The following is a 13,699-nucleotide window of genomic DNA, read 5'->3' as shown; positions in this document are numbered from 1 at the left end:
TTTTTAATTCAAAAAACACAAAAACAAACAAAAAACAACCAAAAAACCATTCCTGGAGGGATGGCTGGTGAGGACTTTGATTTTGTCATAGTCTCTCTGTGATAAGGCTCAGAGGAAACTCAGCTATTTTCCTAGTGCAACAGTCAGTATATTTAACAACCAAAGAATTGTTAGTTATACACCTCTCTTATCTCTATGTATCTTCTGATGACATTTTCTGGGCTGCCCTCTCATGGCAAAAAAAAAAAAAAAATTGAGGCACAGAAAGAAGCCAGGTACAAAATGGAAGCTGCACTAATCATCTAAAGCAGGCATTATCATAACAGACTTGCCTGAGCCATTACCTACCACGATGAATTGGTATGACACTTTTTAACAAGGTCAGAAAAATCAGATTCTGTTTTCTTAATATTCAGGATCTTTCTCACTTTCCCTGAGCTAATGAGACACAGGCTTGTGGTAAATACATTATTTTCCTACACATGAATTCCTAACAAAACCAAGCAAGAGCATACAAAGGGAAGACATACTTCAGCTAATTTAAAGGTGTCTTATGTTATTTTGCTTATTGAAAAAACTGAAAAGGTAGTAGGGAAAAGATATAATGTGGTAATAGCAAACTGCACCTGTGGTCTCTAATGAATAATCTCACTTCTAGTAAACAAAAAACTATCAAAAGAACTTAATTGAAACTCAAGGTAAACAAAAGGGTGAAAATATTAAAATAAGAGCAGAAATCAATGAAACAGAAAACAGAATAAAGAGTATCAATGAAAACGAAAGCAGGTATTTTGAAAAGATCAATAAAACTGTCAAACCTCTAGCCAGACTGACGAAGAAATAAGACACAAATTACCAATATAAATAATGAAACAAAACAAAACAGCCTTACAGAACCATCCAAAATCCAAAATTAAAAATAAGGGAATAGTATGAACAATGTTATGCTCGTAATTTTAACAACTTACATGATAAAGACAAATATTTTGAAAGATACTACTGGTCAGGCACTGTGGCTCGCACCTGTAATCCCAACACTTTGGGAGGCTGAGGTGGAAGGACTGCCTGAGGACAGGAGTTCAAGACCAGCCCAGCCAACCTGGTGAAACACCAGCTCTACTAAAAACACAAAAACTAGCCAGGTCTGGTGGCGCATGCTTATAGTCCTAGCTACTCGAGAGGCTGAGGCAGGAAAAGCGCTTCAACCCCAGAGGCTGCAGTGAGCCGAGATCATACCACTGCATTCCAGCTTGGGTGATACAGCAAGACTGTCTCAAAAAAAAAAAAAAAAAAAAAAAGATACAACCTACCAAAACACAAAACAAAACTGTAACAAGGAAGAAACACATAACCTGAATATTTATATACAAAGTTAAAGAAACTGGATTTGTAATGAAAACCCTTCCCACAAAGAAAACTCTAGCACCAGATACAGGGAACTTCCTCAATCTAACAAATGGCAAAACAAAAATACAAGGGAACTTCCTTAACCTGACAAAAGGCATCAACCAAAAAAACACTTACTGATGAAAGACAGCTTTTACCCAGTATTAGGAGTAAGGTAAGTATGCCTACTCACCATTCCTAATTAACAACATCCTGAAAGTTCAAGCTAGTGCAAGAAGACAAGAAAAAGAAATAAAGAGCATTCAAAAGGAGGGAAAAAACTGCCTCTATACACAGATGACATGACTGCCTACACATAGGAAAACACCAAGGAATCTACACAAGAAAGTTCCTACAACTAGTAATTTTAAGACTGCAAGGTTGCTATTAAAAAACAAACAAACAAACTGCATTTCTACACAGTAACAGGGAACAATCAAATATTGAAGTAAAAAAAAAAAAAAACTATTTACAATAGCACCAAGAAACATGACATATTTAACTATAAACCTAACAAAATGTGTGCAGGATCTATTTGCCAAAAACTACAATACATTAAAGAAATAAAACAATGAGGAGATAACATTATATTCAGAGTTTGGAATATTCAATATTGTTAAAATGTTAATTCTCTCCCATGATTTGTAGATTCAAATGCAATCCCAATAAATCCCAGCAGGTTTTATTTTCTTTGATGGAAGGAAGATAAAAGTTGACAAAATTATTCTAAAATTTATACAGAAAGGCAAAGGAGCTAGAATAGCCAAAATAATTTTTTAAAGTATTTGAAGGATTTGCCCTACCTGATTTCCACATTTAATATAAAGCTACAGTAATAGATACAGAAGTAGGTGGTAAAAAAGGCAGACACACAGATCAACGGACCAGACAAGGGAGTCCAGAAATACATGGTCAATTTATTTTTGACAAAGGGAGAGAGGCAACTAAACAGCCAAAGTGTAACCTTTCAAACAAAATGCTTCTTCAAAATAAATACTGGACATCTATATGAACAAAAAAAAACTCTCTGCCCGTATCTCATGGCACAAACAGAATTAACAGAAATAAAACTTTTAAAGGAAAACAGAGGAAAAACTTTTTGATTTTGGGTTTGGCAAAGATTTCTGAGATACAAAACCAAAAGCATGATTGATAAAAGCAAAAATTAACAAACTGGACTTTATCAAAAATTTTTCTATCTTTCCTTTTGAGACGGAGTCTTACTCTGTCACCCAGGCTGAAGTGCAGTGGCATGATCTCAGGTCACTGCAACCTCTGCCTCCTGGGATCAAGCGATTCTCCTGCCTCAGCCTCCCGAGTACCTGGGACTATAGGCACATGCCAACATTCCTAGCTAATTTTTGTATTTTTAGTAGAGATGGGCTTTCACCATGTTGGCCAGGCTGGTCTCAAATTCCTGGCCTCAAGTGATTCGCCTGACTCGGCCTCCCAAAGTGCTGGGATTACAGGCATGAGCCCCTATACCTGGCCAGAGCTTTATCAAAACTTAAAGCATGTACTGCAAAAGATACTGTCATTATGAGAAAGAAAAGGCAAATCACAGAATGGGAAAAAAATATTTACAAAATAATACCTGATAAAGAACCTGTATCCTGAATACGTAAATAAATAAATAAATGAATAAATCAAAAACCAAAAAAAAACCTCTCAAAACTCAGTAACTTCTGTGTACCAAAAAGAACAATCACAGAGTAAAAAGGCAATCCATGGAAAGGAAAAAAATATTTACAAATCATATATTTAATAACTGGCTAATATCCAAAATATATAAAGACTACTGCAACTCAACAACTAAAAAACAAGCAACATAGGGCTTAAAAATAGGCAACAGACTGGAATACGTGAAGTCTATGTTGTATTTTGCCACAAGGTTATAAAACCTCAATAAGACAAGCCCAATTAAAAATGGGCAAAAGATTTGAATACATTTTACCAAAGATATATGGGTAACAAATGAGCACATCAAGAGATCATGAGTCTTTAGAGATAAGCAGACTAAAACCACATGTGATACCACTAGGTACATATTGAATGGCAGTTTGTCTTGCTCTGTTGCCCAGGATGGAGTGCAATGGCGCAACCTCGGCTCATTGCAACCTCTGTCTCCTAGGTTCAAGCAATTCTCCTGCCTCAGCCTCCCAAGTAGCTGGGACTACAGGCGTGGGCCATCATGTCTGGCTAATTTTTGTATTTTTAGTAGAGATGAGGTTTCACCATATTGGCCAGGCTGGTCTCGAACTCCTGGCCTCAGGTAACCCACCAGCCTCTGCCTCCCAAATTGCTGGGATTACAGGCGTGAGCCACCGTGCGCAGCCTTTTTTTTTTTTTTTTTTTTTTTTTTTTCAAATCTCACAATACGGATTGAGTATCCTTTACCTGAAATGCTTGGGACCAGAAGTGTTTCAGATTTCAAATGTTTTGGATTTGGGAATACTTGCATTACACTTACCAGTTTGGCATTCATAATCTGAAAATCCAAAATTCAGAATGTTCCAACGAGCATTTCTTTTAAACAAGACGTCATCACCAAAAAGTTGTGAATTTCGCATTTTAGATTTCAGATTTGGGATGCTCAACCCGTATCAAGTGCTGATGAGGACACAGAACAACTGGAGCTCTTATACACTGCCAGTGGCGGTGTTAGATGGTATAGAGAGTTTGACCATTTCTTTAAAACTTGTTACCATGGGACCCACAGCCAAGTCTTTTCCTAAGTATTTACCCAAAAGAAATAAAAAGTTATGTTCATACAAAAATCTGTACACTAAAGGAGGTTTGTTCATAATCAATGGAAACTGTAAAACCCAAATATACCACAGCTGGAGAATGGACACACAATTATACATTCATACAATGAAATGCTACTCTGCAATAAGAGAAACTACTGATAGAATAACATCATGGAGAAATCCCAAATACATTAGGCTACGTGTAAGAAGTCAGTCTCAAAAGGCTACATGTTATATGAGTCCATTTATATGACATTCTAGAAAAGGCAAAAAAGTACAAAAAGAAACCATATCATTGGTTAAGTGGAGGTGAGGGCACAGGGATGATTAAAAATAGGTGTAAGGGAAAGTTTTTGTATTGAAGTTGTCTTGTATTTTAATTGTGGTGGTTACATGACTGTGTACGCTTGTCAAAACTCAGAACTGTACACTAAGGGTCAATTTTACTATATGTAAATTATACCAATAAAAACAATGAAAGTCTTAATAAAAACAAACGTAATGTGATAAAAATAATAGCAAATCATTGACATCACCACCAGTCATAAGGTAAGAAGTTATTTTATATGTTTAATCGTATGTATCTGATTTAAATATGCTGCCTATCAATACATTTCAAACAAAGGGAGGCCATATTGCAGGTTTATGAAAGTTAAGGTTAGTATTATTTAATGATTTTCTTCACCATTTAATAATGAAACATTACAAAGTTGACTATAAAGTTTTTTGAGAGGGAATCTTGCTCTGTCGCCAAGGCTGGAGTGCAGCGGCACGATCTCAGCTCACTGCAAACTCCGCCTCCCAGGTTCACGCCATTCTCCTGCCTTAGCCTCCCGAGTAGCTGGGACTACAGGCACCCGCCACTATGCCTGGCTAATTTTTTTGTATTTTTAGTAGAGACAGGGTTTCACTGTGTTATCCAGGATGGTCTCGATCTCCTGACCTCGTGATCTATCTGACTCGGCCTCCCAAAGTGCTGGGATTACAGACGTGAACCACCTCACCTGGCCAAAAACCACTATTTTTTAATAATTAATTTACCCATTATCTACTATGTGCAGATCCAAACATTCGTGAGATAATCAGGGGCAGAGTCCAGGAACATGACTCTTTTCCCTTTCCATCTTCCTACTAATGGATACAGCCGGCAGAAATAGTAAGTGTAAAGTGCAAGGTCAATATTTAAATATTCTCTCTTTCCATACATTCTCTAAGAAAGGGAGTAATCAGTAGATTCAGCTCTCTTCAAAGAGAGGAAAGAGAATTTTGAGAGGCACTTAACTTTACAAATTGGTAAAGCATGAACTGGTGTCAATTTGTTCCATTTTAAACTTGGGAAAATCAAGGCTTTCGAAGGTGACTGAATCACTTCCCCATTTCTAAAGCAAGAGAAAGGAAGAACTAGAATTCAAATTGATAGCAGCCTCACTTCAGACAAAGTTCTTAGTCCCACCAAGTAAGACCTCATCTCTCACTACTACTCATCTCTCTTCTCGCGTCTGCAATTGTTTAAGCAACAGCTTGGGTCAACATGGTTGAAATCAATTAAGTATCTTTTAGGATTTTATTATGCATACAACCGGTTTAATTTCTAACTTCACTCCCACAATGCATGTATATATACTCAGAAAGGTTGAAGCAGTTTTTTTGTTTTTTTTTTTTTTTTGAGACGGAGTCTCGCTCTGTCGCCCAGGCTGGAGTGCAGTGGCCGGATCTCAGCTCACTGCAAGCTCCGCCTCCCGGGTTTTTACGCCATTCTCCTGCCTCAGCCTCCCGAGTAGCCGGGACTACAGGCACCCACCACCTCGCCCGGCTAATTTTTTGTATTTTTTAGTAGAGACGGGGTTTCACCGTGTTAGCCAGGATGGTCTCGAACTCCTGACCTCGTGATCCGCCCGTCTCGGCCTCCCAAAGTGCTGGGATTACAGGCTTGAGCCACCGCGCCCGGCCGGTTGAAGCAGTTTATAATAATTTATACTAATATACAGAGTCTTTTATCTGATCACTCAAAAACTTAAAAAGCATATCACTTACTTTTTAAGTCAGGAATAAAAGCAGCAAATACTCAAAAGGATATATGAAAAAGTAATCATGCTCACTTTTGACCTTAATAAAAAATTATTTTAACTCTAATTTTAAACAAAAGAATATAGAAAAAGTTTCCTCCTTCCTCTGGCTTCCTGACATCTGGCTTTCCTCCATTGTTTTCCAAGCTGCCAGTATCCTGAGTTATACACAGATTATTTACTGCAACACAAACTTACCCTGTGAAGCGTCACTGTATGTTGTTCCCATATAGCTGTTTCCTCCATTGCTGTGCTCTGATAAAGGAAAAGAAAAATAAATCATTTACCTTTTAAGAAAATGTCCTTAATAAGGTGAGCAAGAACATCCAACAATTCAGCATATTGAAATACCAAAATTCACACTGTTAATATTAGAGATACCCTGAAAGGACCTTAATAATTATGGAAAGTTTTTTGTTTGCTTTTAAGAGACAGGAAACGACACACAGGAACTTCCTTTGTTTTTAACTTAATTTGGACAGCTGCTCTATATTCATTTCATGCAAGCTGAAATCAGTATTCAAGCTAACTCTGCACCTTTGTACTTAATATTCGATAGAAAAGAGTAAAAACTGGAGCGGTATTATCTTAAAATATCTAACGGCATGTAAACATTTAAAAGCATCTCATGTTTTACAAAGGAAGAGAAATGCCTCTGAACACAGTAATTATAAATATACATGTTACAGGAAAACAGATAAAACCACTGCTAGGTTTGGCAAATGGCGGCTTTAAGGTCACAAACATGACTGTTCTACCTAGTTTCAGTTTTGCTACAGAATTACCTTCTCAAGCTTCACTTATAACCAAAAGAAAAAGAACAGCTTTTCTAGTGTATGTATCACACACGCAGACACACACAAGAAACAAAAACAAAAAAGAACAATCTCCCAAACTCCCCCAAGCATCATTATAAAATAAAAGCGATATGAGCTCCAATACAGGTCCCACCCAAATTATAGTGTACTTCAGCTTTACCTCTTGTCATGAGCCTCTCACTAGAGAGGAAAATAAATTATTATCTAAGGCAGGGGTGTCCAATCTTTTGGCTTCCCTAGGCCACACTGAAAGAAGAATTGTCTTGGGCCACACATAAAATACACTAACACTAATGAAAGCTGATGAGCTTTAAAAAAAAAAAAAAAAATCGCAAAAAAAACCCATCTCCTAAAGTTTTAGGAAAATTTACGAATTTGTGTTGGGCCGCATGCGACCTGTGAACCACGGGTTGGACAAGCTTGATCTAAGGAATCAGCAGTAAAGAATTCAAAATAAATTTCTTTTAAATGGGGTTAACTGCTCTTGGAGACTTAAAATATTTCAGTCTCTCTTAACGTTACCATTTTACGAAATTGGGACTCCTAAAATGTATTTACAAGTAAATTTTAAAAAGATTCTTCAGAGTTATCAAAAGGTAAAGTAAAATGGGAGAAGGCTAAGCATGACACTCTCAGACCACTAGTCACACCATATAATGCCTATTTCATAGGTGAGGTCTGTCTTCTCTTACTGCTGTTATTAGCATCATGAGAATACGCCTATCAAGGTGCCATGGGCCCAATCTCTCCTTTCCCAGAGCGACTTTAATTGAAGATGAATGCCATTTTAGAAAGTAAGCCCCTACAAAGAAAGCCTGCTTCCCTAAATTCAAAGCGACTAGATTAACTATCCTGCCAGATGAATGAGAGAGGACAGAGAAAGGATCTCTCTGTTCACTCCCATAGATAAGAATTGCCAACCTCACCAGCGTTTTGTTTCAATCTTCCAGTGCAGCAAAACCTCCCTTTAATGAGAACTCTACGGGAAACAAAGCTGTTTTTTTTGTTTTTGTTTTTTTTAAACAAACATTGACTGGGATAACGCATTAAAAAAAAAATTCTTCCATCCATGAGAAGCAACAATAGTATGAGTAAATCAGCTAAACATCAACAGTCCCACTAACGTATACATGATAAAAGTATCTGCAATAGTTGCCAGTTTGTCCAATCTCAGCTGATATTAAGAATGAGAACTGCCTGCATAGCTCTCAGCTCATCTTTTCTTGATCTATTTCATTAACCAGTGACATTGTTTTACTGCCTTTTTAATCTTTTTCCTATCAGTCCAAACCGCAAGTGATGTGATAACATGCACTTAACTCTCCTTGATAACACACTCTATGGTAAGAAAGTTAATCATCCTCTCTAAGGTCTTAATGAATACAGTTTTCCATTTTGTAAGATGATGTTAATCAAATGGGAAAAATTATTTAACATAAAGGGGGGAGCAGGTTGTAAAACACTGTGTACATGGTTATCCTAATTTTGTTTAAACATTAGTAGGGAATAAAGGCTGAAAGGATAAAATGTTAACACTGTTTATCATCTTCAAAGTAAAAGGACTGTGGGTGACATTTTTCTATCAGGTGTTTTATCTTCCTTTCTCCATTCCCCATCAGAACAAACTGGCAATGTATTTCAAACCATATTCACCAAATCTCATTCTTATTCGACATTTCAAATACAGACAGTCCTGACTTAGGATGGGTCAGCTTGATTTTCTGACTTGACGATGGTACCCATACAACCATTGCTTTTCATTTCCACTACAGTATTCAAGAAATTATATGAGATATTCAACACTTTACTGTAAAGTAAGCTTTTGTGTTAGATAACTTTGCACAACTATACGCTAATGTAAGCGTTCTGAGCATGGTTAAGGTAGGCTGGGCTAAGCTTATGATATTGGGTACGTTGGGTGTATTAAATGCATTTTTGACTTAAAATACTTTCAACTTATGATGAGTTTAATCAGGACATTGTTCTAAGTGAGTTGAGAAGCATCTGTATCTGTTTTTCACTTGGCTTTTAGGAAAATCAAATAATGTTTAAGAGGATTAACGTTCTTATTGTTAATTATAAAAAATGTTTATTCTCCTGTTAGCAATTTATACATTAAGGTCTTATTTATTTATTTATTTTTGAGACGGAGTCTCGCTCTGTCGTCCAGGCTGGAAGGCAGTGGCTCACTGCAAGCTCCGCCTCCCAGGTTCACGCCATTCTCCTGCCTCAGCCTCTCGAGTAGCTAGGACTACAGGCGCCCGCCACTATGCCTGGCTAATCTTTTTGTATTTTTAGTAGAGATGGGGTTTCACCGTGTTAGCCAGGATGGTCTCCATCTCCTGACCTCGTGATCTGCCTGCCTCTGCCTCCCAAAGTGCTGGGATTACAGGCGTGAGCCACCACTCCTGGCACATTAAGGTCTTAATGTACAGTCTCCAGAAACTTACTTTGTCCAAGGGAGAAGACTAAAATACTAAAACATAATTGTCCTCACCATTCCATATCAAAATCAATATAGTTTTTCTTTGGAGGACTGGAAAAGTACACATCTCAACAAACTTCTCTGTTAAACATCAAATATAGCTTGATTTACCTGAAGGAAGACCTATGTAGAAGTAATTGAGAATGAAACATCAAAAGAAGTGGTTAGGCTCTTGACCAGCCACTAAACCAACTTAATCCATAATATAAGTGAGTTACTATGTTTTACCACTCCTTATCTTTTTTAAAAAACAACAGAAAAATATATTCCCAGTATCATGGACCATGTCATTTCTCTCCATTCTCTAGCCTTTCATTTGCTTCTGTGGCAAAAGCAGCAAATTCTATCCATGGTTGTTTCTATAACCAGACAGTCCTGATGAGGAGTTCTGAATGAACTGAGGAATGGACAGACGCACAAACACATAAATATGTAATAATGCAAATACAGTAAAATGATAATGGTAGAACCTTAGTGGTTGGGATTCAGGTATCCATGGTAGACTTCTTTCAATCTTGCTATGTGTTTGAAAGTGACCATAATAAAATGCTGGGGAAAAACTAAGAAATCCTTCTAGTAAATCACTCAGAAATCAAAGCTAAAATTGATAAAAGACATTTTTAGTACCAGTAAATTTATTAACCACTATTTTCATGAGCATTCCATAAAGAAAAAATGTTCACTAACGACTGAGAATTTTAATTCTTTAGAAAAGCAAGGGGTGGGGAGGTTCCTTTGGAAGAATACCTAAGAAACGCATGGCTTCTGGGGTGGAGAAAGGAAAACCAGGTGGGAGGAGTATCACTTTTCACTGGGAGCCCTTTGCACTTTTTCACTGGAAGCCCTTTGCACTTTTAATCACATTCATCTATTACTTATAAAATATTTTTAAAACTTAATATCCTTATCGTAAACTTGCTTGTCATTTTCTCATTTCAAAAATACACAAGAGATAGATAATTGCGTAACTTGCACAAAAAGCTTCCGGTAAATTACCAGTCTCAGGCTCAAGACATTTAGGCTTGTAGGAGATCAAGGGGAAAAATGTATTATTCCTCTAAGCATGATTCTAGCACTGCCATTCCCTAATAACTCAGACAGATGTTGGTAAACAGGAAATGAACTAGACCAAGCATAAGGAGACCAGAGCCCAAAGGTATCATCAACTAGAAACATGATCTTAATTTTCCTCACCTATACAATTAGGGAAATGGGTGAAATTATCGCAAATGAACAGACCTTTCTAGCTCCAAAATTCTATTAGACTATAATTCCAATGAACAGCTACAAATTCAGTAATTAGTGAAGCACTGCAGGCATCAAAAGTGACTGCAATTCATGGTTGCTGGATTCTGAGTTCTGTGCACATTTCTAAGCATCAACTGACTAGAATCACAATTTCTGAAGAAGCAAAAAGCTGTATTTCAGAATCTGCCAAGAGTTTGTTTAGTTTCTTTGTTCTAAGCTCCAGCTGGCAAAGACACTACTCAGATCACCAACTCTGAAGGGCTTCCTGCCAAAACTTCAGATCCTAGTTCTAGGCAGTTTCACTGTCCTTTAGGACTGATTACTGAATGGGGAAAGACAGGAGGGCACAAGAACTGACAAGACAGGATGAGCCTATAACTGGAAGAACAAATCCAAAAGAAGATACAAAGTATACTCCAAATGAAGAACTCAACATTATCTAAATACACAGCCAGTTAAATTTTACTATCCTTACGGCTGTAATTTCAAAAACAATCCATGTATCATTCATTCATTCATTCATTCATTCAACAAACATGTATCAGATACAGTAAGTGTTGGGGAGGCCAAAAATAGATCCCTCTTCCTGCCTAGGGGCTCAAAGAAGCAGCTGAGAACACTAAATAAATGGTATTTAAGTTGGTGCAAAAATAATTGCAGCTTTTGCCATTAAAATAGCATCAAAAGATAAGAGCTTTTTGCAGCAAAATAAATTAACTTTTGCACCAAATAGATAAGAGCTGTTATGGAAGATGCAAAAGGACTGTGTCTGCTGTGAAGCTCAGAGACCTATTCCCTGAAACAGCGACCGTTTTGAGTTCGAGCGTGAAGGGTGTCCACGAAAAGAGTGGAGAAAGATGTTTCAGAAGAAACAGCACGTCAGCAAGATTGTGTGCTGCTACACATGATGCTGGCTTTGAAATGACTAAGTTGTACAATTTGTGGAACAGGGAGAGAGGGAAAGGAGAGAAGGTGCAAGGGTATCAGATCACAATGGGCTTTATAATATAATGCCAATGACTTTAAACTCAAACGGAAGACACTAAAGAATTTTTGACAATCAAATGATATAATCAGAATTCATTCTGAAGGCTGTAATGGGAAAATGATTTGAGAAAGGGAAACCAGTTAGAAAGTTAGGGAGAAGTGGGGGCGGAGTTCAAGATGGCTCTTGAGTAGTCAACCAAGTAGCAGCGCTGAAGTCAAGCGGAAAAGATGTAATTACCCAGTCAGGACTAAGATAATCCTGTGGACAACCAAAGGAACTTGAGAAGGAGCAGACAATGAGGATACATGAAAACCAATGGAGCTAATACAAAACACTACTTACTGTCCAGAGAATACATCAAAGCCTAAGATCCCTCAATTTTTGCTATCAATACACCTCATTTACCTGACATCATAAAATAATAAAATTTCCTCAAATCTTCAAGGAACACTTTCTTGATGCCATGGAGTTCCCCATTAGGAAAACCGAAGAGTAAAGGTATTAAGAACACTCCGTGACCCTCCGAGTTCCCTCTGTGAGCAAAGCTGCCACACTGAACTGTTTCTGATTCCTTCTCAACTCCAAAGTCTTTCTGTTTGGTCTTTTTGGCTTTTTTCCATCAAGATTGAAAGCAAGATCATCTATGGAGATGACGTTGAGCCAGGAACTTAAGGAGAAGCACAACGTAAGTTTTAGGGAATAAAACAGATGACCCCTGCCCTTCAATGAAGTTTCAATTACATAATCTCAAATTGTGATCACTGCAACACAAACGAATTACAAAGGGAATAGTGTTATGTGTTAAAAGGTAAGGCAAAATATGTATATTTGGACTGATCTGAGGGGCTGTCATTTAAATTCCCGAAATAGAAATGTCCAGGAGGTAGTAAAAAAGATCACTCTAAAATCAAATGAAGAAGGGTCCTAAGGATATTCAGGGATTCAACAAACTTCATGAATAGAGGATAAAAATTCAGGAAGCATAAGAATTAAAATAATGATCAAAATAAGAAGGTAACAACTATAGGATAAAAGTCTCAATAGAAATTAAGTAAATTTAGCATCCAACACCCCACTGTATTCAACACTGGTTAAATTTACAAATATATCATTGTGTCCATCTCTTGGCTAACAGTTTAGGAAACAAGTGATGAGATGGATATGATTAGGAAGTACTAGTTGGAAAGAAAGACATAGTGAATCTGTAATTTTTCGGTTGATCAAAGCTGAAGGTCTGCTAAAAACGTAAGTTCACAGATAAGCTGCTATATTAGCTATAAAACAGGAGTAAAAGAACATCAGCTTAAAAGTTATCATTATGTGTACATTAAATATTGAGAAAATCTCAATAGGGACAGTTACAAATATTCTTGGAAAGTTTAGAGTGCTTTCCAGTTACCAAAAATAAAACTATTTTTAGGTATAGAATCTTCTAAAGGTTGAAGATAGATAAAAAGACCTCTCACAGTTTATTCAGGTAAAGAGGAGGAAGAAAGGAATGGTATAGCAGGGATGAAGAGAGAGTGACAGTTCTCTGAGTATATCTTTCTGTATAACTCTCTTTCTTAGAACACAGTATTGTTTCACAACATTACCCTTCAGACCAAAAAATTAAACTATTAAAACCAAAAAGATATGGAGGGAAGGGAAGCAATCAAAAACAGAATAAAAACAGTAACAAATTAACTTAACTACATTACAGATGGAGAATGCAACCACACTAAAGAAGTTTAACTTTTCTATAAATCCAGTATTTTAAAATAAAAGGTTTAAAGAAAAATGTTATAATGGTATAGAAAAATGCAGAAAGATACCAATTTCAGAAAAAATCGTATTTATGTACTCAGAAAAAAAGCTTGGTTTCAGAGTTGTATATTTTAAGTTTTTATATATTCTACAATGAACACATGAATTTCATAATCCTTGAAAACTGGTAAACGTCACATCTGAATTACGAA

At 36.8% G+C, this 13,699-nt stretch overlaps 1 protein-coding gene across 26 annotated transcripts in view; it reads right to left on the bottom strand.

The window, feature by feature from the left end:
* The window catches only part of TJP1 (tight junction protein 1), a 273,602-nt gene that overhangs the window by 100,124 nt on the left and 159,779 nt on the right, over positions 1-13,699 (bottom strand). For all 26 annotated transcript variants that reach the window (XM_045395188.3, XM_045395189.3, XM_045395190.3 and 23 more), the window contains one exon: positions 6,401-6,457. In XM_045395188.3, the coding sequence (XP_045251123.2) occupies positions 6,401-6,457 (57 nt within the window). The remainder of the gene's footprint in view (positions 1-6,400; positions 6,458-13,699) is intronic.

Source organism: Macaca fascicularis, chromosome 7 (assembly GCF_037993035.2).
Source record: "Macaca fascicularis isolate 582-1 chromosome 7, T2T-MFA8v1.1".
Classification (NCBI taxonomy): domain Eukaryota; kingdom Metazoa; phylum Chordata; class Mammalia; order Primates; family Cercopithecidae; genus Macaca; species Macaca fascicularis.
Note: the sequence above shows the minus strand (reverse complement) of the source record. Positions and strands in the feature narration are given on the sequence as shown.